We start from the raw sequence: 23,277 nt of genomic DNA on the forward strand, positions 1-23,277 counted from the left end.
ATGCTTCTATCTCAGCCTCTCTAAAAAGTAGGGTTGTTTATTTGATGTTCTTATACTATACTATGGTTTCAGAACAGCTCACATATTTCAAAATTGTTTATACAGCCAAAAGAAACTCAGACAATTAATTTGGGAGGTGGCTTGTAAGAGAATAACAAAGAGAGAGACTGAATGTTTTGCTTGATATTTATAATTATTTTATCAATTTTGAAAAAGATGACCATATAAGTTACTCTTTTTATGAGATGACTGCTTTTCAAAACTATCACAGCCAATGAACCAGAATCTTACCCTCACGTGTACAAAGCCATATTGGAGTGTCATGCCACACGGTAGGAACTTGACATTGGCTAAGGACAATCCCTGGCAGGAATCTGACATTAGGGCATAATAGAGAAGTAGGTTACAGCAGGAATTTTTATCCTAGGGTGGAGGGCTAAGAGTGTACTTGACATTGGTCAAGGTGAACTTCTCCTAGCTAACTTAGAGCACAGATTCCTGAGGTTAAGCTCATTGTTCCTCCAGATCTATGAATTCCTGAATTAAGCAGGTGACCTACCCAGCTGCCTGATCAGTAGAGCCAAGGACCACCAGCTGACTTCGCCAGAACTCAGCCTGGAGTCTGGGGTGAGGGGCTTGCCCAAACTGTTAAATGGTCTGGCCTCTATTAAAGTTGGGGCCTCGTTCTTTTCGCCCCTTCCCCATCTGTCCCTCAGCTTCTGTTCCACAACCCAGTTCAAAGTAGCTGCAGGCAGCTATGGAATACAACACTCACATAATGTCTGTGCCACCCTCTAAGCAGAACCATGGTTCATTGAAACAGTGGACGAATGACTTCATGGAACATCTTAATACACACACCATTTCTTATATGAATATAACCTGTTCCCTGCGGGCTGAGAATGATGTCAATCACTCAAGTCAAATAACTTGACCATAGCAGGAAATCTGTATCCAAATAACTGTGTCTACAATCCATTCCTTGGCGCAGCAGAACTGTCAACTCTTAGCTTAGCTACAATGGAGGTAAAATCCTTTGGTGATGTGAGAGACACTGAAGTACAGCCTTATCACAATGAACGCCAATGTCTAAAAACTGCTCTTATTTTGGGTTTTTTCTACCACAAGTGATAGCCAAGATTTTAAGCTCTATTACAAACAAAACGACTTTATCTTTTTATGTTCATTTAATAGTATGCCCATTATTTTATGATTGGTATAAAAATATGTATTGTGTTAAATATAATAAAAAAGAAAAAGGGCTGGGCGGTGGTGGCGCACACCTGTAATCCCAGCACTCTGGGAGGCAGAGGCAGGAGGATTTCTGAGTTCGAGGCCAGCCTGGTCTACAGAGTGAGTTCCAGGACAGCCAGGGCTACACAGAGAAACCCTGTCTCAAAAAAAAAAAAGAAAAGAAAAAAGAAAAAAGAAAAAAAATTATTAAAAAATATAATAATAATTTGACATCTAAAATGAAAAAGCTATAAATTAACTAAACCAAACTGAATGGTTAGTAGGAAAAAAGTAATTTTATTATAAAACTTAAAATTTTGGTTTCTCTCAGAAATAAGAATAAGGGCTGTGGAGACAGCTCAGGAGAGCTTTAGCGCACGGCGCCCCGTCTCATCCCCTTGGGCATACAGAGCAGGTGTTATGGCACACGTCGGTAACCCGGCCCTCAGGAGTGAGGCAGAAGGAAGTGGCCATTTAACAACTTTCAGACCCTATGAAATCCACTTTTAAAACCTGAAAATAAATTCAAAGACACTGCTATTTTCACCTTCTTCAGAAGGGATTTGCCACATGGCAAACCTGCCTCAGCCTGTCAGCGACCTCAGCCTCCCGAGTGTGGGATTACAGGCATGAGTCTCCACGACTGATCTGAAGGCGACATATTTACCAAGAGCTCTGCTGATTTTGTTAATGGCCAAGTCTCTGGAAAAACTGTATTATTTATGGTTATTACTGACATATAAATTATATCCAGTAGCCTAGGTAAAGCGGGTTAATTATAAAGATTCTGAATTTAAAAAACAAACATGTTAAGCTTCAGCATTATTGAAGCCTATCGTATCAAATTCAAAGGTGATGATAATGACTCTTTCATTACTCTGGGTTTGCACAATGGAAGATGCCACAGTGAGTTTATTCCAACCTCTTACTCACTAAGGCCTGGTACCACACTGCTCAGATGCACGCACTCCTGGAAGCCTGACAGGTGGGTATCTTGTAGCAGAGGCTAGATGCAAACCCTTACAGGGATACCTGCGGGACCACAGTACAGCAGCGCCACCTTCGGGACTAGACAGAAGCAACAACACTGAAACAGTGTGAGTGAAAATCATGTGTTCCTCACTTGTTCACTGAAGCCAGTGGAGAAGTCTGGGCGGTGTTTTCATCTTCACCTTGAGAACTACTAAATTCAGAATCCTGAAAACGCTTTCCAATCTTTGGACGCTTTAGATGGCTGCTCCGAGTACGAGTGGAAACAGGAGTCTTTTCTGGACCTGAAAGAAAACCAGTAAAACTGCATTTGAATATGCATGGGAAGGACTGCCTACCAGCACACACGGAAACGCAAGACCTGCAGCATGACAGCCCACAGCCCCTTCCTTCCACAGTGCTGCTCCTTCCTGCAGATCCAGCTAAGAGACCCACGTCAGCACTTGTTTCCATTATAGAACAACAGCTAGCGCTCACTCGGCACACTCCTCCGCCATCATCGTGAGGGTCACTGTGTCTGCATGTTCATCCATGCTCTCTCTCTCACTGATTCTGGGGAATGATGTGGATATTATGATCCCCGTGCTACAAGCACAGAATGGGGTGCTCACCAGCACCCGTGTTCACACAGAAAAATCAGAGGCAGTGGTGGGGGAGAGCCCGGGCTGGGCACTTACTACAAGAAGTGATTTCAGCTGATTTTCTTACCTTCAGAAGTGCTAGCAAAGGCATCTTTTAGGGAATGGATCTAAAATAGAGATAAAGATTAAAATCTAATGTTTTAACCTATCCTTTCTCACTATGGACGTTCGTTCATAGTTTCAAAGAAAAATATTTCACTAATTTGTATCTGTATTTGTATTCAATACTTGTATTCAAATAGTACTTTTTGTTAAGAAATCTACCTTCAAAATTAAAAGATTATGTTACAGCCCTTGGTTCATCATAAGCCTAAGACTTTATCAAAGGATCTGAAACGTCACAGTCATCTGCTGGGTTAGGGCTATTGCTGAGGTTGTTTTGTGCTGTTTTTATACGACCTTCACATGGAAATCTACTAAGGAACTAAACACAGCACTACATTCCACGGTGCGTAGCTCGATTTCGAAGCAAGTATCTCCCAACAGATGGCTCATCCGATTACACATGAAACCCATCTCAAGATAAATTCCCAAAATTAATTCTCTACACTGCTGGCAACAATTACAGTCATTCCAGGTAAAACCTATGTAATAGTAATGAGATCGTCCTAAATCTTAATCAACCAATCACAAAGCTTGCTGATTCTGAATGAAGGCTCCCTCAGAGCCATCTATCCTGTCTCATCACCACTGCTTTAGCCCAAGGCTTTATTATCTTAATCTGATCAATCCCAAACAGCTTCTCCACTGGTCAAGTATTCCCCGTAACTACAGCCTATCTAATCCTTTACACCCAATACAAGAATGCTTCCCAGTCACAAGCTGTATGACTTATTCCTTTGCTTAAAACTTAAATCAACACCTTACCACTGTACTGAATACAAACTAAAAAGCGTTTTTCAGTAATTAATCTTTCATACACATTTCTTTTCATACTATCTTCTAAAACACCCTACTGACTTTTTCATAGACCTTCCACCTACCCTTCAAGTCACCTTGTGCTACACCATAATAACTAGGACAATTATTACCCTCTAGTATATTTATTGCTCTAACAATGGATCATCTAGTTCTCTTGTGTATACAAGAACCATGCCTTTGAATAACCACTTCTTGCTCTCATACCTACTCCATTACAAAATTCCAACCACTCAATTTATCCATTCCACACTTACTGAACTACAACATGGTATGCAGAGACATCAAAAGATCTATTTAAAGCTAACAAAGATTTATCCTGTATTTCAGAATAGCTAGTAGAACTATGTGAATCTGAAAATGCCAATTAAAAAAAAATAATAAATGTTTTGAGGTGCAAATTATCCCAATCCAATCATTAAATAATGTACATAATAAGTGTCACATTGTACTGCATCAACATACATAAATGTGTCAATTGAGGATTTTAAAATCGATTCTAGACTGTGGCAAATACGCACATGTAATGATTGATGTACACAAGTAAGCAAAAGCAAGCAAAAATCATTAAAAAATAAACCATGTAGTTAAAACTACTAATAAGTGGTTATAATTTTTTTAACTAAAACATCAAACTTCAAAAATGACAGAATATACAATATACGCTATTAACCTGATGATATACAGTTACTACAATATTCTCATTAAAAAGACATTTAAAATTATTTGGTATTATATTAAAATAAACTATAGCCTTTATTACACTTGTAGGAAGAACATAATTCTAGTTTTCCTTGATTTTATGATAACTGAAAATACTATGTGACTGTGTAACTCGGGAATATGGGCTGTGACATAAAGGACAGGGGCTCTTTCCAGGCATGGCAGCACATGCATTTTCAGGATGAAGAGTTAGGGGGCACTTCGTGAATTCCAGACCAGCCAGGACAACTTAATGAGACACTGTCTCAATAATAAACAATACATATGGGTATATCTTAAATTAGTTTTAGTTTTAATTAGCTTGTAATACTGTAAACATCATTACAAATATTTTTCAAAAAGCATTAAATCTTTAATAATCAGTTGACAGAGGCACCGAGAAAACAAATGCAGTGGGAACCTGAGCTTGAGTCCTACGTTTTGAAAGCTTTGGGTGAAACGCTCACAGCCTGAGCGAATCCTGAGGCTCAGGCACAGCGTTCCCAAGTTCCACTAGGCTAGAAATAGGCCCACCTGAGCACACGGGGAGAGCTACCTCAAAATAAAAAGCACAAGGAGGCTGGGCTGGGGATGTAACTTAGTGGGAAAGCACTTGCCTGGAATACACAAGATCCCACGCTTAGTGCTCACTATCACCAAAACAAGCAACACAAATGACACAAACACATGACCTATGATACCTGCAGCTCACTAGACTGAGTGTCTTCCATTACAGGCTGACATTCTGGTACAGCAACAAGACCATAGTCTCCAGACACGGGTCTTCTGGCTTCATATTGAGAAATGTCTATATGAAGAAAAAACTTTAAATTACAAACCAATCATGTTTGATTTTTATTTTCCCAAAATTCCAAGAGCAGCATAGGTAAAAAGGAATCAATAATCTAGATATGTCTCCTTTACAGTACCTTGTAACTAATCCAATGATCCACAAAGCCTAATCCATACTTCTTTATTAATATACTTATTTTTTACTCCCAAATCTTTTTTTTTTTTTTTTTTTTTTTTTTTTTTTTTTTTTGGTTTTTTGGAGACAGGGTTTCTCTGTATAGCCCTGGCTGTCCTCAAACTCAAGAAATCCGTCTGCCTCTGCCTCCCAGAGTGCTGTGATCACAGGCATGCGCCACCACGGCCCGGCTTTTACTCCCAATTCTTACTGGGTTATTTCATTGGTTGGGCTAGTCTAGGTCAGGTTTTGTTTTTGTCATTGTTGTTATTTTGGAGCTTTGGTTTGTTTGTTTGTTTGAGACAGGATTTCTGTGTAGTCCTGGCTGTCCTGGAACTCACTCTGTAGACCAGATTGGTCTAGAACTCAGAGACATACCTGCCTCTGCCTCCCAAGCACTGGGATTAAAGGTGTGTGACACCACCGCCTAGAATGTCTTTTGTTTTTCCTTTCATTTTTCAGACTTATTTAATGTATGAATATTTTGCCAGTATATGTATGTATAACACGTGTACCTGGTAGCCAAGGAGGTCAGAAGGTGGTAGATCCTACGAAACTGGAGTCATAAAGATTGTTGTAAGCCACCACAGATGCTGGCAGTTGAATTCAGTCCTTTACAAGAGCCACAGCTGCTCTTAACTACTGAGACATCTCTCCAGCCCCCTCTATGCCTCTTTTTTGTTAGTGACTCAAAAGCAAAAGCACAATAAAAATTCCAAATTTTAAGAGGATCTGTGTGATGGTTTGTATATACTTGGCCCAGGGAGGGGCACTATTAGAAGGCGTACTACTGTTGGCAGTAGGTGTGTCACTGTGGACATGGGCCTTAAGGCCTTGTCTGGAAGTGAGTCTGCTAGCAACCTTCAGACGAAGATGTAGAACTCTCAGTTCCTCCTACCCCACGCCTGCCTAGATGCTGCCATGCTGCTGCCTTGATGATAATGGACTGAACCTCTGAAACTGTGAGCCAGCCCCAATTAAATGTTGTTCTTATAAGAGTTACCTTGGTCATGGTGTCTGTTCACAGCAGTAAAACCCAAACTAAGACAGTCTGCAACCAGAAAGATCACAACACTGCTCTGAGGTATGTAAGTCACTATCACTATTGAGTACTCTTTTTTAAACTGTCCCATATTCTACTAGTCTTACCTGTAACCTTAATAGCCTCTCTCTGTAAAGCTCTCGTGACTGGTATTCGCTGATGCCAATGACCCACACCTTCAACTTCCCAAAGAAGTTCATGATCTCCTGGATACTTTTCAAAGTATTGCTTGGAAGCTGCAAAACACATATAACAATTTCCTAGAAATCTCAAATGGCAAAAACAGAGAAAGTAAGGCGCCCGAGTCCTTCAGTGAAGAACATAAGCTTTGCACTGAAAACATGACCAACATAACTCACAATGAACAGGAGTATCAGTCACAAGTAAAAATATTGAGGCTGGAAAAACGGCTTTGTGGTTAAGAGCATTTGCTGCTCTTCCAGAGGACCTAAGTTTGGTTCCCAGAGCCCATATGATGTTCACAACCATCTGAACTGCAATTCCAGGCGATCAATGCCTCTCTGGCCTCCACAGGCACTGGCACTCACACGGTACAGATGCACAGGCCAAACAAGCACTCACATAAAATGATAAACTTATCTTTTTAAAAAAGTAAAAACCTTACATTTCAAATAACAAGTTTAAGTGATCAATCTAAAGAATGTCAGTCCATGTGCAAAAGGAGTCACTATGTAAAGTTTAAAATGATCTTCACAAATGGTAGAGGAAAGCATTTGACAGTTTGCCAAAATAAATCACAAAAAAAGAGGCCAAACTACAGTGACATGTATAGTAAATCCTTTGTGTCTGTCTTTAAGCGAAATGTTTCAGAAAAGTCTTTCCTAGGTCTGGGCTAATCAGTCAAGGCTAAGAAATGGTTTTGAGACTGTTTCACCCGCAGAGAAATGTTGTCTCTCTGGAAATCCCGCACTTGGTCTCTGCTGCACCACCCGTGGCCCTAAGCCACTCCTGGCAAACCTGGAGTTCTTACTTTTGATTATGGCTAGCCACGGTCAATGGGACTGAGATTGTGTGGGTTCTCTGCTCTCTCAGGCAGCAAGGGCAAGATAACTTTAGTACTTGAAACCTTTCTCAGCCCCAGTCAGTCTTGTATGTCTGAATAAAGTAACCGGAGAGAGCTGGCTCAGTGCCAGTCTTTTCAAGGCTGAACCCCTCTGCTCTTCAGAAAATGAAGGCTTAGCCCCTTGGTGAGCTTCTTTCTACTGAAGCACATGCGACCATCATCAAACAGTATCAATCACTTATCTGCTCGCAGGTGGGCAATCTAACTAGAGCAGATAATTCAAAGGGTGAGATCACAAGGGCATTCACAGTGGACAGGAAGACAAAGCTCTGGATACAGTAATAGTGCATTTACAGCACTGTGTACACCTCGACAGAACTCACATATTAAGGGACAAATGTCACCAGAACTGTAAAGACTGGTTAGTACACACAACCACAAAGCACATAGTGCTTTAAAAAGTTGCGTGATGACACGCAAACATGTCATCACGAGAAAGAAGGATGCAGATTTCCGGAGGCCAACTGTCTAGAGTGCAAAGGCAAAGGGGAATTACTAACAGCTGCACAGGGAAGAAGAACAGTATATAGAACAAACTGTACAAAACCCCCACATCGAAGATGCTATACTTCCAATTTCGAGTTATTCGTATTTTAAATACTTGCTTTACTATTGGGTACACTGAAAACTAAAAATGCTCTAAAACATGAAACTTTTTGAAAAACATATGCTTAATAAGCTTCAGACCGGGAGCAGTTTCCATTTTGGTGACGCATCCTCAGCCTATATGCAATCCTCATGAAAAACAAACGTTTGTCCAAGCTGTATGATTTGCATGCTGGCCGGGCGGTGGTGGCGCACGCCTGTAATCCCAGCACTCTGGGAGGCAGAGGCAGGCAGATTTCTGAGTTTGAGGCCAGCCTGGTCTACAGAGTGAGTTCCAGGACAGCCAGGGCTACACAGAGAAACCCTGTCTCAAAAAATAATAATTAAAAAATAAATAAATTAAAAAAAATTATTTGCATGCTGAATACAGGATAGCAGGACACTATTCTATCATGGGAACACATTCTGAGTATCTAGTGCTGAGCACTGTCCATTCCTTCTTTCCAACTATAAAGCTCTGCACCTGGGTATAATAAAAGTACTTCCTGGAGCAACAGTGTCTACCCAGGTAACTCACACACATGGAAATGGTCACCAAGACGGTTCTGCAGCCACAAGGTAGATATCTCTTATCCCAAATGCTTAAGACAGGAGTTCTGGATTTCTTTTCAGATTTCTAATATTTTCCCACCTTAAAAACAAAGCCAAGCCTTTGACTTGGGGTCAGCTGCCTGCCCATCTCCTCTGCTGACCAAGTCAAGGCATGGCTTTCACTCTTCTGTGTCTCCATCACTCCCTCCTAGCAGCTGCTGGGACTCGGGGCTTGGCAATCTTGTGGTTTGTCTCCCAAATTCTCAAGTTTGACTCTTAAGCTTCCTTCTGAGTCTGTTTTCAAATTTTTAATAAAGGACTAAGAACGTATAAAGGGAAATTCTAATTCCTCAATCACATGTGTCTTATTCAATTTTATATTTGAAAGACAGAATAAACTTGCAGGAAACAAAACCAGAATTAAAAAACCATTAGTGCTGCTATATAGAAACTGCAAACTATTTTTTTACTGTGGTTCTTTTACATGTATGGGTGTGTTGTCTGCTTGTATGTCTGTGCATCACATGTATATCTGCTGCCCATGGAGGCCAGAGAGAGACCAAACAAACAAACAAACAAGCTGGGGGGGGGGGGGGGGAGAAGCCTTGCAAAAAATGTTACAAACTCCTTGGCATGTAATCCCAGAGCCTGGAGGTTAAGACAAAAGGATCATTATTTCAAAGTCAGCCTGTTTCCATTTAAAACATTTAAAAAATAAAAGTTATCCTCTATATAAGAACTAGATACCATAAAATAAAATTACACTTGTAAAGTTAAGTCCTAGAAAGTAAAAACTTCTAACTCATTTAAAACTGATAATATACATTTACAATATTCTGGGGGAACAAACTTTAGGTGACAATAAACTTAACATTTCTCAGCCCAGTCCCCTTACCTGTGTACATGAGAGAAGACAGTGGGTACCGTAAGCCAAGTGCATCTTCTGTAAAGGAATCAACAAAATCTTCCAGCATATGAAGCCCCAAATCTTTTCCTCTGTATTTCTTCCTTATAAACATTGTATCAAGAACTGGCAGTTGGTAATTCTGAGTAAGAAATGAGGTGCACAAGCTCCCTGCAGCAGTAAGAGAAACCAAGAATTTTATACATTAAGCTACATGTACATTTAGTAAATACAAGGTAACATTTCTGAAAATAGCTTTTCCCTTATGTCAAGAAGCACACCAAATTAAAAAAAAAGTGTATATTCTGTAATAAGGCGCATCGCAACTTTTGTTATAAACTATAATGTATATGTGATAATAACAGCTGTTATGTTTGCCAACAGTAAGTAATATAGAACAAATAGCTTATTACCATTTCATGACATACATACTTGACGATGACTCTATGTATATTACACGATTACTATCTTTAGATATAACCTAATGTTCTCCCTATCTGCTTAACAAACTGAAACATCTAAAACCATGAGCCAAAAATAAATCTTCTTTCAATTGTTTTTGCTCAGATATATGGTAACAGAACCACTAAGTCTGACTAGAACACTGTACAAGGAAATGTTACTTGGTCATAAGAAGAAATGAAGAGTTGGAACTGGAGAGATGGCTCAGCAGAGTCAGGGATTGGTTCTCAGCACCACATGATGACTAAATCATCCATAACTCCAGCCCTCTTCAGATCCAAGGGCACAAGATACACACATGGTACACATACGTGCACGCAAACAAAAAGAGCAATACAGATATAATAAATTTAATTTTTTCAAAGCGAAGTACTAATACACACTACAATATAGTATATGAGACTTGGAAAAAGACTGTTAAGCCAAAAGGAAGGCAGGAAGGCAGGAAGGCAGGAAGGCAGGAAGGCAGGCAGGCAGGAAGAAAGGAAGGAAGGAAGGAAGGAAGGAAGGAAGGAAGGAAGGAAGGAAGGAAGGAAGGAAGGAAGGAAAAAACAAAAAAACAAAAGAGAAAAGAAAGGGAAGGAGGGAGACAAAGAGGGGGAGGGGAGGAGGAAAGGAGGGAGGGAGAAAGAAAGAAAGAAAGAAAGAAAGAAAGAAAGAAAGAAAGAAAGAAAGAAAGAAAGAAAGAAAGAAAGAAAGAAAGAAAGAAAGAAAGAAAAAGAAAGAAAGAAAGAAAGGGAGAGGGAAGAAGGGAGAGGAAGATAGAAAGGAAGGAAGGAGAGAAGGAAAGAGGGAGGGAAGAAGGGGAGGGAAGGAGGGAAGGGAGGAAGGGGAGAAGGGAAGAAGGGAGGAAGGGAGGGAGGAAGGAAGGAAGAGGAAGGAAGGAAGGAAGGAAGGAAGGAAGGAAGGAAGGAAGGAAGGAAGGAAGGAAGGAAGGAAGGACAGAAGAAAGAAAGAAAGAAAGAAAGAAAGAAAGAAAGAAAGAAAGAAAGAAAGAAAGAAAGAAAGAAAGAAAGAAAGAAAGAAAGAAAGAAAAGCAAGAAAAGCAAGAAAGCAAGAAAGCAAGAAAGAAAGCAAGCAAGCAAGCAAGAAAGAAAGAAAGAAAGAAAGAAAGAAAGAAAGAAAGAAAGAAAGAAAGAAAGAAAGAAAAGCTAGATACAAGCCACACAACATATGCTCTAGTTTAGTTAATGGATTAATGTTTGCCAAAGGCTGGATAGAAGAGTGACTTATTGTATACAGATTATCTTGTTTTGTAATAATAAAAATGATCTAAAACTAGTGAAATATAATTCATTTGAAATGAGTAAATTTTGTGGAATACAAATATACAACTTATTTAAAATATAAATAAAATAGCAATTTTCACCTTTGATGTATACCATTTATAATCAAATTCTGCAGAGACAAGTCTGAAAACCAAGTTTCTCTTTTCTCAGAAAATCTTGACATCCATTTGTCAGTTACTCTCAGAGCGAGCAGCGGGACCCTGGGGCCTTGCTTCTTTGCCCAGGCACATTCTCAACCCTGCTGACACGCTCTGTACTGTGAGCTGTCATGAGCACTTTCAGCTCACTGAGAGGCTGGCTCTGGAGGTCGCTTCCCATTTCAGACCTAAACATGTTGTCTTAAGTGTCCTCTAAGGCCCCTTGTCTAAGCGTGTGCCCCCACCAGGAAAATGAACAAAGAGACAAACAAAACATCATGTTCTAACAACAACTAAAAAGGAAAAATGATTTCCAACAGATGTTACTACTATTTATCCTGTTATGTAAGAGTGGAAAGAAGCTGGAAATTCAATCATGGGAAGCACAACCCTGGAGAGAGCTCAGGGAACTCTGACTGACTGTCTCATTTGGTTTCGGCCTGTTATTGTGAGCACCAGGTTTGATGCTCTTATTTCTATCTGCTGGGGCCTTACTGGGGAGCCTCTGCTCTGCCAGGGACTCTCTTGATCTGGAACTCCAGCTGGGGGCCTTAATGATGCTGCCCCATTGGGTTTCTGATGGGTTTGATCACATTACCTGTTAGCTGTGTGGAAAGACAAGGGAGACTCTCTATCAACAACTCCAGATACCTGCCTCAACGGGGCTTTAACAAAGATACTCGCCGAGCAGTGGTGGTGCACGCCTTTAATGCCACTTGGGAGGCAGAGGCAGGCAGGTTTCTGAGTTCGAGGCCAGCCTGGGCTACAGAGTGAGTACGAGGACAGCCTGGGCTACAGAGGGAAGGGAAGGGTGAAAGGGGGGAAGGGAGGAGGGAAGGGTGGAAGGGAAGGGGGGAAGGGAGGAAGGGTGGAAGGGGAAAGGGGGAAAGGGGGGAAGGGGAAAAGGGGGAAGGGGGAAGGGAAGGGGAAAGGGGGAAGAGGGGGGAAGGGGAGAAGGAGGAAGGGTGGAAGGGGAAAGGGGAGAAGGGTGGAAGGGAAGGGGAAAGGGGGAAGAGGGGGGAAGGAGGAAGGGGGGGAAGGGGGAAGGGGGAAGGGGAAGGAAGAAGGGAAGGGGGAAGGGGGAAGGGGAAAGGAAGAAGGGAAGGGGGAAGGGGGAAGGAGGAAAGGAGGAAGGGAAGGGGAAACGGGAAGGGGGAAGGGGGAAGAGGGAAGAGGGGGGAAGAGGAAGAAGGGAGAAGGGGGAAGGGGGAAGGGGAAGGGAAGGGGGAAGAGGGGGAAAGGGGGAAGAAGGGGGAAGGGGGAAGGGAAGAGAAAAGGGAAGGGAAAAGGGAAGGGAAGGGAAGAAAGGGCTTCTATTTTCATAAAGTAATATTATTCTTATTTTAAGCAATTATTTTAAGCAATTATTGTTTCTATTTAAACGTGTTCTGCTATCTAGCTTGATAATTATTCTTACTGTGGTTTGCTATGTTTTTTAGAAATTCACTCATTCAAAACCAATACATGAGTAGAGACAGATCAGTAGTTGTTTATAATACCCATTCTTGCAAAGGACCTGAGTTCAGTTCTCAGCACCTCTATGGTAGCTCATAACCATCCATAACTCTAGTTCTATTGGGTCTGACTCCCTCTTCTGACTTGTGCAGGTACCATACACACTACACATATATATATACATGCAGGCAAAACATTCATACACATAAAAAATAAGCTGAAAGCAGGACTTAGTTTATTGTCAGTCATCCTCTGGACTCTACAGAACACTTGCACACCCTGGGCTTCCTGTCCCTGAGCTCCTAGTGCTGCCAGGTGCCTTTTGAAGGAGCCAGGCAGAGGAGGGGCATGCTTTTCTCCCAGCACTCAGGCAGATCTCTGGCTACAGAGAGTTCCAGGACAGCCAGGGCTACACAGAGAAACCCTTGTTTCCCTGCAGGGGGCAGCAGGAAAGATGGCATTACCCTCCACCCTGAAGTCCCTTCTTCCCTTCACCACAGAACAGAATTCACTCTCTCTTTGGCCTAGAAATCCTTTAAGATACACCTGCTACCCTCTCCAAATTCTATCACTCATTCTATAAACCAGGCTTAGAAGCCATCTGCAATTTCTTTCTTTTTTTTAATTAGATATTTTCTTTATTTACATTTCAAATGTTATACCCTTTCCTGGTTTCCCCTCCAAAAACCCCCTAACCCACCCCCATCTGCAATTTCTGAAATATTCAAACCTGTTTCTCCATTTTCAGTTCCTGACTGTGAGTCTTTTCTGACACCTCACACTTCCTCTTACTCCATCACTTCATTCAGAAAACCTAACTGCTCTATTTAAAACAGCTTCTCTGGGACCCTCCCACACCCTCCGACATGCTGTCTTTAATCTACCCGTAATTTTTCCTGGCGCCCACTTGTCTGCCCATGACCCCTCTTCCTCTAAATCTAGTCCCTCAAGGACAGAGCTTGCAAACTTGTGCTATACTAAGTTTGTCCCTTACTTTTCCCCCTACTCTTCCTCTCCTATTCCTCATCTGTATGTCACCTAAAGACAACATAAACAAACACACTTTGGTGACACTATTCAAGACCTATAGCACAAGTCACAAGCCTATTCTGCCAGCCCGAGCAGCCTCCCTGTCTCATGGAACCACTCCTTTGTCCACCAAGAAAGGATGCCGTCCGTCACCTAGTCCTTCACCACCGGAAAACCACCTTCAGCATCTCATAAAAGTGTCAGATATCTTCCCCACATTGCATGATGTGAACACCAAACAAATTAGGTAATCATTCTTCATGTTTTTTAAGTCAGTTAAGTGTTAGCAATCTAAAAGAAACCAACTCAGGAAAACTTGGTAAGGGTCTAGTTTGGGTTTGGGTAATAATTCCCCTCATGATCATCCAGAAGATGTTTCAAGTTACCTGACACTGTAAATTTTAGACACAGACTAAATTTTATTAGCTTAAAAATAAAATAATTACTATTCATCTTCACTAGCTGAATGAAGCTCAGACCCCATCTCAGGCAATGAATTCACTGCACTCTGTACTGTACTGTGTTCCTTCCAATGTTTTAGTCCCACAACCTGCATGTCATAAGTACATTACAGATACAGTCTCCTAAAAAAGAAAACAGAAGGCCAAGTCTGGTGGCTCACACCTTTAATACCAGTGCTCAGGAGACAGAGGCAGAGGCAGAGGCAGAGGCAGAGGCAGATGGATCTCTGAGTTTAAGGCCAGCCTGGTCTACAGAGCAAGTTCTAAGACAGACAGGGCCAGACAGAAAAACCCTGTATCAAAAACAGGTGGGGTGAGTAGGTCATGACAGGGCTGGAGGGCTGGGGAGGTGGGGCATGGGGGATGGGACTGAAATGGTCAGTCAGCTGCATGTTTTCAGCCATCACAGATTGGGGGGAATGCCTGTCCTTAACAGAACTTTCAACGTTGGAAGGTAAAGACGTCTTGTGGTCACTGATGTCTAAAGCCATCCTACCTGTCTGGATTTTAACAAACACTCTAATTCTAACCTAGCTGTGTCCCAGAAGCACGGGACAACAAACAAGCGCGTGCCTCCCTTGATCACTCCAGGACAGGGACACTAGGATGACCACGCCTGCCTACAAAGAGCCTCGGGACTGCAGAGTAAACCAATGCACTCTTGTCTGCCAAGCATCATTTTCTTAAACTCTGGAATAATTCTTCTAATAAGGAACTTAGGGAACAAGCTTTACGCTGCGTAGTTTCCAACTGCATATAGATTTGAGACAGCAAAGATCTGAAAGATGTAACAGGCTATTATCATTATTTCTTTTAGTCTATTTCTATTTTTAAATATTCATTTTCCTGTCTTCACTCAAATGTTGATACCAATATTTGAAGTAAAATAAATTTCCTTTCTCTGAATCTTTTGAGTGAAGTAAATATGGAAATTTCTAACTTAAGAAATGGCTTCTAGCCGGGCAGTGGTGGTGCATGCCTTTAATCCCAGCACTTGGGAGGCAGAGGCAGGCAGATTTCTGAGTCTGAGGTCAACCTGGTCTACAGAGTGAGTTCCAGGACAGCCAGGACTACACAGAGAAACCCTGTCTCGAAAAACAAAAAGAGACGCCGGGCGGTGGTGGCACACGCCTGTAATCCTAGCACTCTGGGAGGCAGAAGCAGGCGGATTTCTGAGTTCGAGGCCAGCCTGGTCTACAGAGTGAGTTCCAGGATAGCCAGGGCTATACAGAGAAACCCTGTCTCGAAAAAAACAAATCCAAACACCAAAAAAAAAAAGAAAAACAAAAAGAGAGAGAGAAATAGGGAGGGAGGGAGAGAGGGAGAGAAAGAAAGACAGCGCTTCTATTTTCATAAAGTAAATTATTCTTATTTTTAAGTAATTCTTATTGTTTCTATTTAAATCTAAATTCCTAGTTTGGAAATATACAAAGACCATTACTTGCAGATATAATTTGGGTTCTACTGAAGAGACTGACTAAATACAGATCATTATCAAAGTATTGATTTATGAAAAAAAGAAGATATTAGATATGTGAAAAATCTAGAAGTTCAGTATGCAAGACCATTCACCATACTGATGACATGCATGTCCTGATGGATAATATAGTACTTTCTATTATTATTGTAGTTAATATAAAATATATTAACTATTATTAACAATAATATAAAAATCTAGAAGTTCGCCAGGCAGTGGTGGCACACGCCTTTAATCCTAGCACTTGGGAGGCAGAGATAGACGATTTCTGAGTTCGAGGTCAGCCTGGTCTACAGAGTGAGTTCCAGGACAGCCAGGGCTACACAGAGAAACCCTGTCTCAGAAAAAGCCAATAAATAAATAAATAAATAAATAAATAAATCTAGAAGTTCAGTATGCTGAACTTCTACCATTCACCATACTGATGACGCTATCCATGTCCTGAGATGAATAATATAGTAGTTTTATTATTATTATTAATATACGAATAGCTAATGTATTTACATTATTATAATAGTTATAAATAGTGTTATATTTATAATTAGCTATTCGTATATTAATAATAATATAAAATCTAGAAGTTTGTATTCTAGACCATTCACTACACTGATGACAATATCCATGTCCTGAGGTAGATAATATAGTAGCTATCATTATTTACTGATAACCATAAGGCTTGAGTACAAAGTTAGACTTGTTACTAGAGAGAGATAGCTTCTAAGAATGAGAATTATAAAACATAAGTATAGTTTTAATACAGATCACAAATATATGTATTTCAATAACAAGGCTAAAATAAAAGTTCTTTGACAGAAAATAAATGAGTACCATTTTTTAAAATTTCCTTATTTGAAAAACTAATTTGAAATATTTGATGTTTCTCAGTTTTGTTCAGAAAGTACAAAAGGAAACCATCTGAGCTGAGGATATAGGTCAGTGGGTCAGTGGTGGGGCACATTTAGCTTCCTCAAGGCCTTTGGTTTGGCTGATACAATAACACACAAAAAAAAAAAACGTTAAAGGAATTAGTTAATGTTATCACTTCATTAAGACAAAACAGAATCCCACAAATACCCTTAGAACAAAATTATTCAATCTGAAAAACAAGCTATAAATCCCTCACAGAAATCTCTTTATTTCAAGCAAAAAAATCATTTCTAGTTTCCTGGATGTCACTGTACTAAAGAATTTGACCTCAGAACAAATCTCCTTTTGCCTTCCCCCAAAGCTATGTTGTCCCTACTCACACCCTGGGTCTGGTCCAGTGGTGGGGCTCAAAAGGTAAAGGTACGTGAGTTCTATCCCTAGGACTCACAAGGTCAAAGGAGAGAACTAACCCCCCCCCCCAACTGCCCTCTGACCTCCACATATGCACTGTGGCATACACACTCAAAACACACACACAAACTAATATAAATTTCTAAGCAGGTTTTATCTTCTAGCTGCAGGTATTTCTTTTCCCTACTATGTATGTGGGGAGGGAAAGAAGGCAGGAGAGGAGGTAAGGGTGTTCTTGTTTTTTCTTTGGGATAATTTCTCACAGTGATTTCAGTTATGCTCTGCAATGTTCCTTACTGACCCAAAGGCTGACATGGGCACCCAGTTCCACTACTGCCCAGCAGAGGGAGATAGAGCTCAGAAGTAACAGAATACAATGCAGACATGGCAATTAGAAAGAAGGGTGGGATGCCCCAGGGAGTTAAGTAGCGCTGACTGCCAGAGCAGCAAGAGCAGAGCCAGGTCCCAGAAGAGACACAGCAAATGAAGAATGGCAAACTCAGAATCAGCCTGAGCAACAGAGTAAGAACAAGGTAACATTTATTTTAAGGATGCAGACTAGAAATGGCAATGCAGGTGGGCCATGTGTTTTAATGAGAAAGAGTAACAGTAGCAGAAATCACAATAGCAACCTTTACATAAAAGAGCAGAGGCAACCAAGGTGAAATGACAGTCTTCATTCCTTACAGACAGACAGAAAGGCCATCTTCTGTTTTTGCCTCTTCAATAGGCTTTTCTTTTCCTTTTTTTCCCCCTTTCTCTGGCCCCATTCGGTCTGGCCATATTTATTTCATATACGTGGGTACCCTGTCACTGTCTTCAGACACAACAGAAGATGGCAACAGATCTCATTGTACATGGTTGTGAGCCACCATGTGGTTGCTGGGAATCGAACTCAGGGCCTCTGGAAGAGCAGTCGGTGCTCTTAACCACTGAGCCATCTATCTCTCCAGCCCCGTCAATAGGCTTTCTAGCAGTTCTCTCTCACAGGACAGTAGGGCGTGACACTCCCAAGGAACCCAAAGTGCAAGCATCTCAATTTGCTCTCTAGAGCTTGATTTAACAGATATTGACACAGCTGGGGGGTCAAAATGGAGATTCCATAACACACATTAAGTAACTTATAAAACTCACCTGTAGGCTTAACTGAATAAAACCCAACGGCCTCTCCTTTCTTCCACAGAATCTTAGCATAGTCAGTACTGCTATGACACAGGAATGGGATCTCATTTCTTTCCATTTCCTGCTTCCTATAAATAATTCGATTGAGAACATACAGAACCACTCTTTCTCCAAGAGTGCTCACCTACAAGAGAGTCAAACAGGAGGCACAGCAGTTACAATATGCAGCTATCAGGAAACACTGATCAACCACCTTGTCCCCAGCTCCCTCGGCTCCGTCTGTCACTCAGAACACTTCAAGTACAGCAACACAACTTAAAAACATTCTATTATCGTAGATCAAGGCTAATCATTTATAACAAAAACCAGCCCATTCCCACAAACACATTTTATGCATGGGATACTCCCTTGTTGCAAATTCTAAAAGGGGCAAGGCAAGGCACACACTGTCCACACCTCACTCAGTAAGTACAGTCCTTCCTCACTGCAGCTGCCCAGACCCAAGGGGTGTGTGGAGCCTTAACTACTGCTCCCCACTATATACTCTGCTTCAACCCTTTTACCCCATTCCTGCCCCTACATTTAAAAATTATTTTAAAAAACAAACAAACAAAAAACAACAGCAACACTATTCCCAGGAGACTCTCAGAACAATGACCTCATTTCACGAATGTGTCCGTAACTGTGCCCTTGGGGAAAGCATCTTTCTCTCCTTTTTTCAGGTGAACTGTTCCTTTAACAGCCTGTCCTTTGCTCTTGCATCCAGCCCTCCCACCCACACACCCCAATCCTAAAGCAGATGAGCAGAGAAGTCTTCCTAAACACACGGAGCCCAGGAGGAAGCCAGGCCCAGCTCCTCCTCCTAGAGCCGCCCTACCCCCACCCCCCATCCCAGGCGCCTCCTGACCACCATAGCCCTGCTTTCCCACAGGCATCCCTATTGCTAGAAACAAGATTTCTGTTTGTAAAGTCTATTTTCCTCCAAGTCCCCTTAAAGGAAAACAACTTTGTTGGGATTAGTTGTGCAGAGAAAGAAAACTATTAACTACATGGATACGCTACTCCAAAAATACTCCTGGCAAGGCCCTCCTGAGCAAACAATTTGGCAAATAGCCTTACTCTACTAGGCCGTTCTGACAAGGCCACTTCTTTGTGTAGCACTAACCAACAAAATTCCCTCACACTGCACTGAAATCTCAGTGGCTATTCTTTGATACTTATTATGCCACACAGAGTATCAACATTTGAAGGTAGCCATGACGCTTTTCTCCGTTTTATACCAAGGCACCATTAACTACGGAAGACGAAGAGTAAGGCCAGCAGAGGCTAACACTGGAATCTCCATCCGCTGTCGAGTGCTTCAGAGCTCTGTGTCTGCTCATGCTTAGCATACATTTATTGCAAACACTGAAGATAGTGTGGAGCTAATGTGAGTTTGCTTCATAAGTTCAAGGCTTGCTCTTACCTCCAATTAACTAAAGCCGAACCTTCCTCGCATGCGCTTCTGTTTGAGTTTGAGATTAGTGATATGCTGTACATCACTCTGAAACATACACACATCACCTTCCACCTATTCCCATTTAAATTTATTTGTTCCCATTTATTTTTTTAGAGACAGTATCATGAAGCCCAGAACAATCCTGAATTTACTAAGTTGCTGAGAATGACCTTGACTTCCAGATCCTCCTGTCTAGGTGCTGGGACCACACCTACTTTATATGGTGCTGGGGATCAAAACAAGGACTTCATGCATACAAGGACAGCACCCTACCAATTCCGATACATCCTAAGCGTTGATGGTTTGAAGGAGAAATGATACCCACAGGCTCAGGTATTTGAACAGTTGGATCGCAGTTGGTGGCATTATTTTGAAAAGCTTAAGTGGTGTAGGCTTGTTGGGAAAGTACATCACTGGTGACAAGCTTTAGATAATATAGCCTTGCCCTCCTTCCAGTTGCTGTCCCTGTTTGGTGCCTGTAGCTCAGGATGTAACCCTCAGCTTCCTACCACGGACCCATGGAGGTCACTGCCAGGCATCCCTGTCATAATGGACTCATTTCTCCTGGAACTGGAAGCCCAAATCAACTCTTTCTTCTGTAAAGTCACAGTTTTTTAATCACAGAAAAATCCATCTTTATTTCTGGATCCTGCCTTTCAGAGATTCGTTCTCTCCTTCAGCACAGGGACATACACAGGAACACAGACAACAGGTGAACACGCCGTCCATGTCCTCCAGAGAACTGGCAGCATGACTTAATGGCCAAGACAGAAATGGGGGAAGTACCGCAGCACTAGCCTGGGACCTCCAGCATGTAACTCAGCAGAAATCTGAGGCCTGGGATTATAATCTTTATATTACCACAACATATAAAGCAGAGGAAAATAAGGTCTAAAACAACTTCATCTGCTCAATGTCAGATATGAATAAGCAATTGTTATTTCCTCCTGTGACTTTACCAACTTTTCCTAATTAGGCAGAACTTGATTAGAATAGCTGGTCTTCCTGTACCTCTCCTTAGTGACCTCCTACTCCTCAGAGGGGACAGTCATACAGACAGGAAGTCTAATTTTTGGTTGTAAGTCATTCTCTTTTCCCAGTCCATCCTGGAGGACTCAGTTTCCTCACATGAATAGGAGAGGGCACACTATTTATTTGACCTTCTGTCCTTTAACCCTCATCTAGATGTCCTCTATAAGAGGCCACCTCAGTCACATTTCAATTCTATGGGATACTTTCTTTCTCTATGTGCACTTCCTCTGTCAGAGATGACATGTTACTTTTTTTTTAAAGACTTAATTTATTTATGAGTACACCATAGCTGTCTTCAGACACACCAGAAGAGGGCATCAGATCCCTTTACAGATGGCTGTAAACCACCATGTGGTTGCTGGGATTTGAACTCAGGACCTCTCGAAGGGCAGTCAGTACCTTTACCACTGAGCTATCTCTCCGGCCCTGATACATTACACTTCTGCTCACCTATCCCACCAAGCTTATGGCTTTATACCTGTCTTACATCCTCCTTCCTCTACACAAGTTCAAGACTAGGCTACACTACAAAGGCTGGCAAATACCCAACTGTGCACTCTCGCAGCTTCTGTAAGATGGGCTTATTACTGTAGAATCTAAAGGCAGATTCAAGAATAAGTACAATATTCAGAAGAAATAATACTCCTATATTACTTCCCTAAAATTCCTTCCCTTTGAGTCTGATGTCTCTCAGAGTTTCACACTCAAAAGAACAGAAACAAGAACAGGCAACAGAGCCTAACCAAGAGGTCAAAATCTGGCTTGCCTCTTGCTCCGTCTAATTCATGCGGTTCAACTGCAACCACAACAAAACACCAGCCTCTCCTCCACCGCAGAAGCTCAAGCAGAGATAGGCAGTTTCCGTGAGCTAGCCCACAGAGCCCACACTCCTTGTCACCCAACTCTCGGGAAGGCAGGGCCGGAGAAACAGAGGAAGCTCAATCGGACCTGCTCTCAGCAGTGCACGTGAACATGAAACAGGGAAGGTCTGGACCGTCAGCTACCACTGTGTACAGGAATCACTGAAGGCCACGGTCACATTACCTGCTTCAGCCCCTCTCTAGAAGGTTCGGATGTTTTCACAATATCATCAATGGCCCACCACTGACCAGCAAGGTAAAGTGCCACAGCTAAAATAGAGAAATGCCCGTTAACATTTAAGTCTAAAGGGTGAAAAGAGGCGATACTGCTTCTCGATAAGGATTATACACACACAATAAAATGCACCCATTCGTGCTTGCTTCCCTCTTCAGTCCTGCTCAGTCCAATCCAATCCCCGTCACATGCAGGTAAATCTCTACCCTCAGCCACCCCCTTCCTCCCCAGACCCCGGACCCACACTTCCCAGCTCTATTTTCAAATCCACTTCATTCATTAAAGGTTTAATTATATGCAATTGAGAATCGCATGTTTCTAAAACTAAAATTTAAAAAAAGTTTTTACAAAAAATCTTTTGTGTAAATTTCTCAATAAATTCCTGGCAATTTGAATTCAAGTCCCTCAATACAAAAACAAAGACAAGACCTGTAAGTGAGTCCTCAGGCGCAAAGAGAGCAAGGATTTTCTGGGTCTGGTTGCCGCCATAAAGAGGAACAAAGCCCACATTTGACAGGCTAACGGGAATCTGAAACAGAAGATGATTCAAGATTAGTGGAGAGTTTAATGAAAATACAGGACAAAAAAAAATGCCAAAGGATTTGCCAGAATTTAAGCTAATCTCCCATTTATTTTAATATACAGCTTCATTTCATTGGAGGTAATAGCCCTAGTCTCCCCTAAAAAAGAATAAAATAAAAAAGCAACAGTGAAAGCAGGCTTCTTTTCTGCAAGAATTTTATTTTCTTATAGAAAAAAATGAAAATTTGTTTCTATTAATATTCCTAAACACTAGCCATGTGAGTAGAAGAAAACCTACCGCCAAGTCTACGATAGTTTATCATCATTAGATTCCACACAAGGGACATATTTTATTTTCTAGTAAAGGAAACCAGTAGGGTAAATGGTGCTTCATCAGGACACACAAAGTCCTTTTACACTGTCCTGCATTCACTGACTCAGCCAATGGAGAGAATTAGAAACACTGGTGCGGAAAAGTTGTTAAACACTTTCTATGAGGCGGGTAAGATAGTTCAGGGGTAAAGGAGCTTGCTGCCCGATCTGATAACCTGAGTTTAATCTTCAAGTTCCACACAGTAGCTGTCCTCTGATTTCCACACACTAAAGATAATAACATTGTTCAGTTCTTTAAAGTCATCAGCCCAGAAGCTGTGAGGCCTTAGAGATATTAAGAAGTTTGGTCACTTTGGTTCATAGTGGAATTTAAATGATCCCAAGTCTCAAAGAACACAGCTTAATGATTAAAAATTTTAATTTTAGGAAAGAAAATATTATTGCCACAAAAATGTAATTTATGGAGTCT

General features: G+C 41.5%; 1 protein-coding gene across 1 annotated transcript in view; it reads right to left on the reverse strand.

Moving 5' to 3' along the window:
• The window catches only part of Fam169a (family with sequence similarity 169 member A), a 58,147-nt gene that overhangs the window by 16,564 nt on the left and 18,306 nt on the right, over positions 1-23,277 (reverse strand). The window contains exons 3-10 of the mRNA XM_052159933.1: positions 22,383-22,482; positions 21,903-21,988; positions 18,341-18,512; positions 9,610-9,789; positions 6,601-6,729; positions 5,186-5,292; positions 2,932-2,971; positions 2,357-2,507 (exon numbers count right to left, since the gene is read on the reverse strand). Coding sequence (XP_052015893.1) covers positions 2,357-2,507; positions 2,932-2,971; positions 5,186-5,292; positions 6,601-6,729; positions 9,610-9,789; positions 18,341-18,512; positions 21,903-21,988; positions 22,383-22,482 — 965 coding nt within the window. The remainder of the gene's footprint in view (positions 1-2,356; positions 2,508-2,931; positions 2,972-5,185; positions 5,293-6,600; positions 6,730-9,609; positions 9,790-18,340; positions 18,513-21,902; positions 21,989-22,382; positions 22,483-23,277) is intronic.

This window comes from Apodemus sylvaticus, chromosome 16, assembly GCF_947179515.1.
Source record: "Apodemus sylvaticus chromosome 16, mApoSyl1.1, whole genome shotgun sequence".
NCBI classification, from domain to species: domain Eukaryota; kingdom Metazoa; phylum Chordata; class Mammalia; order Rodentia; family Muridae; genus Apodemus; species Apodemus sylvaticus.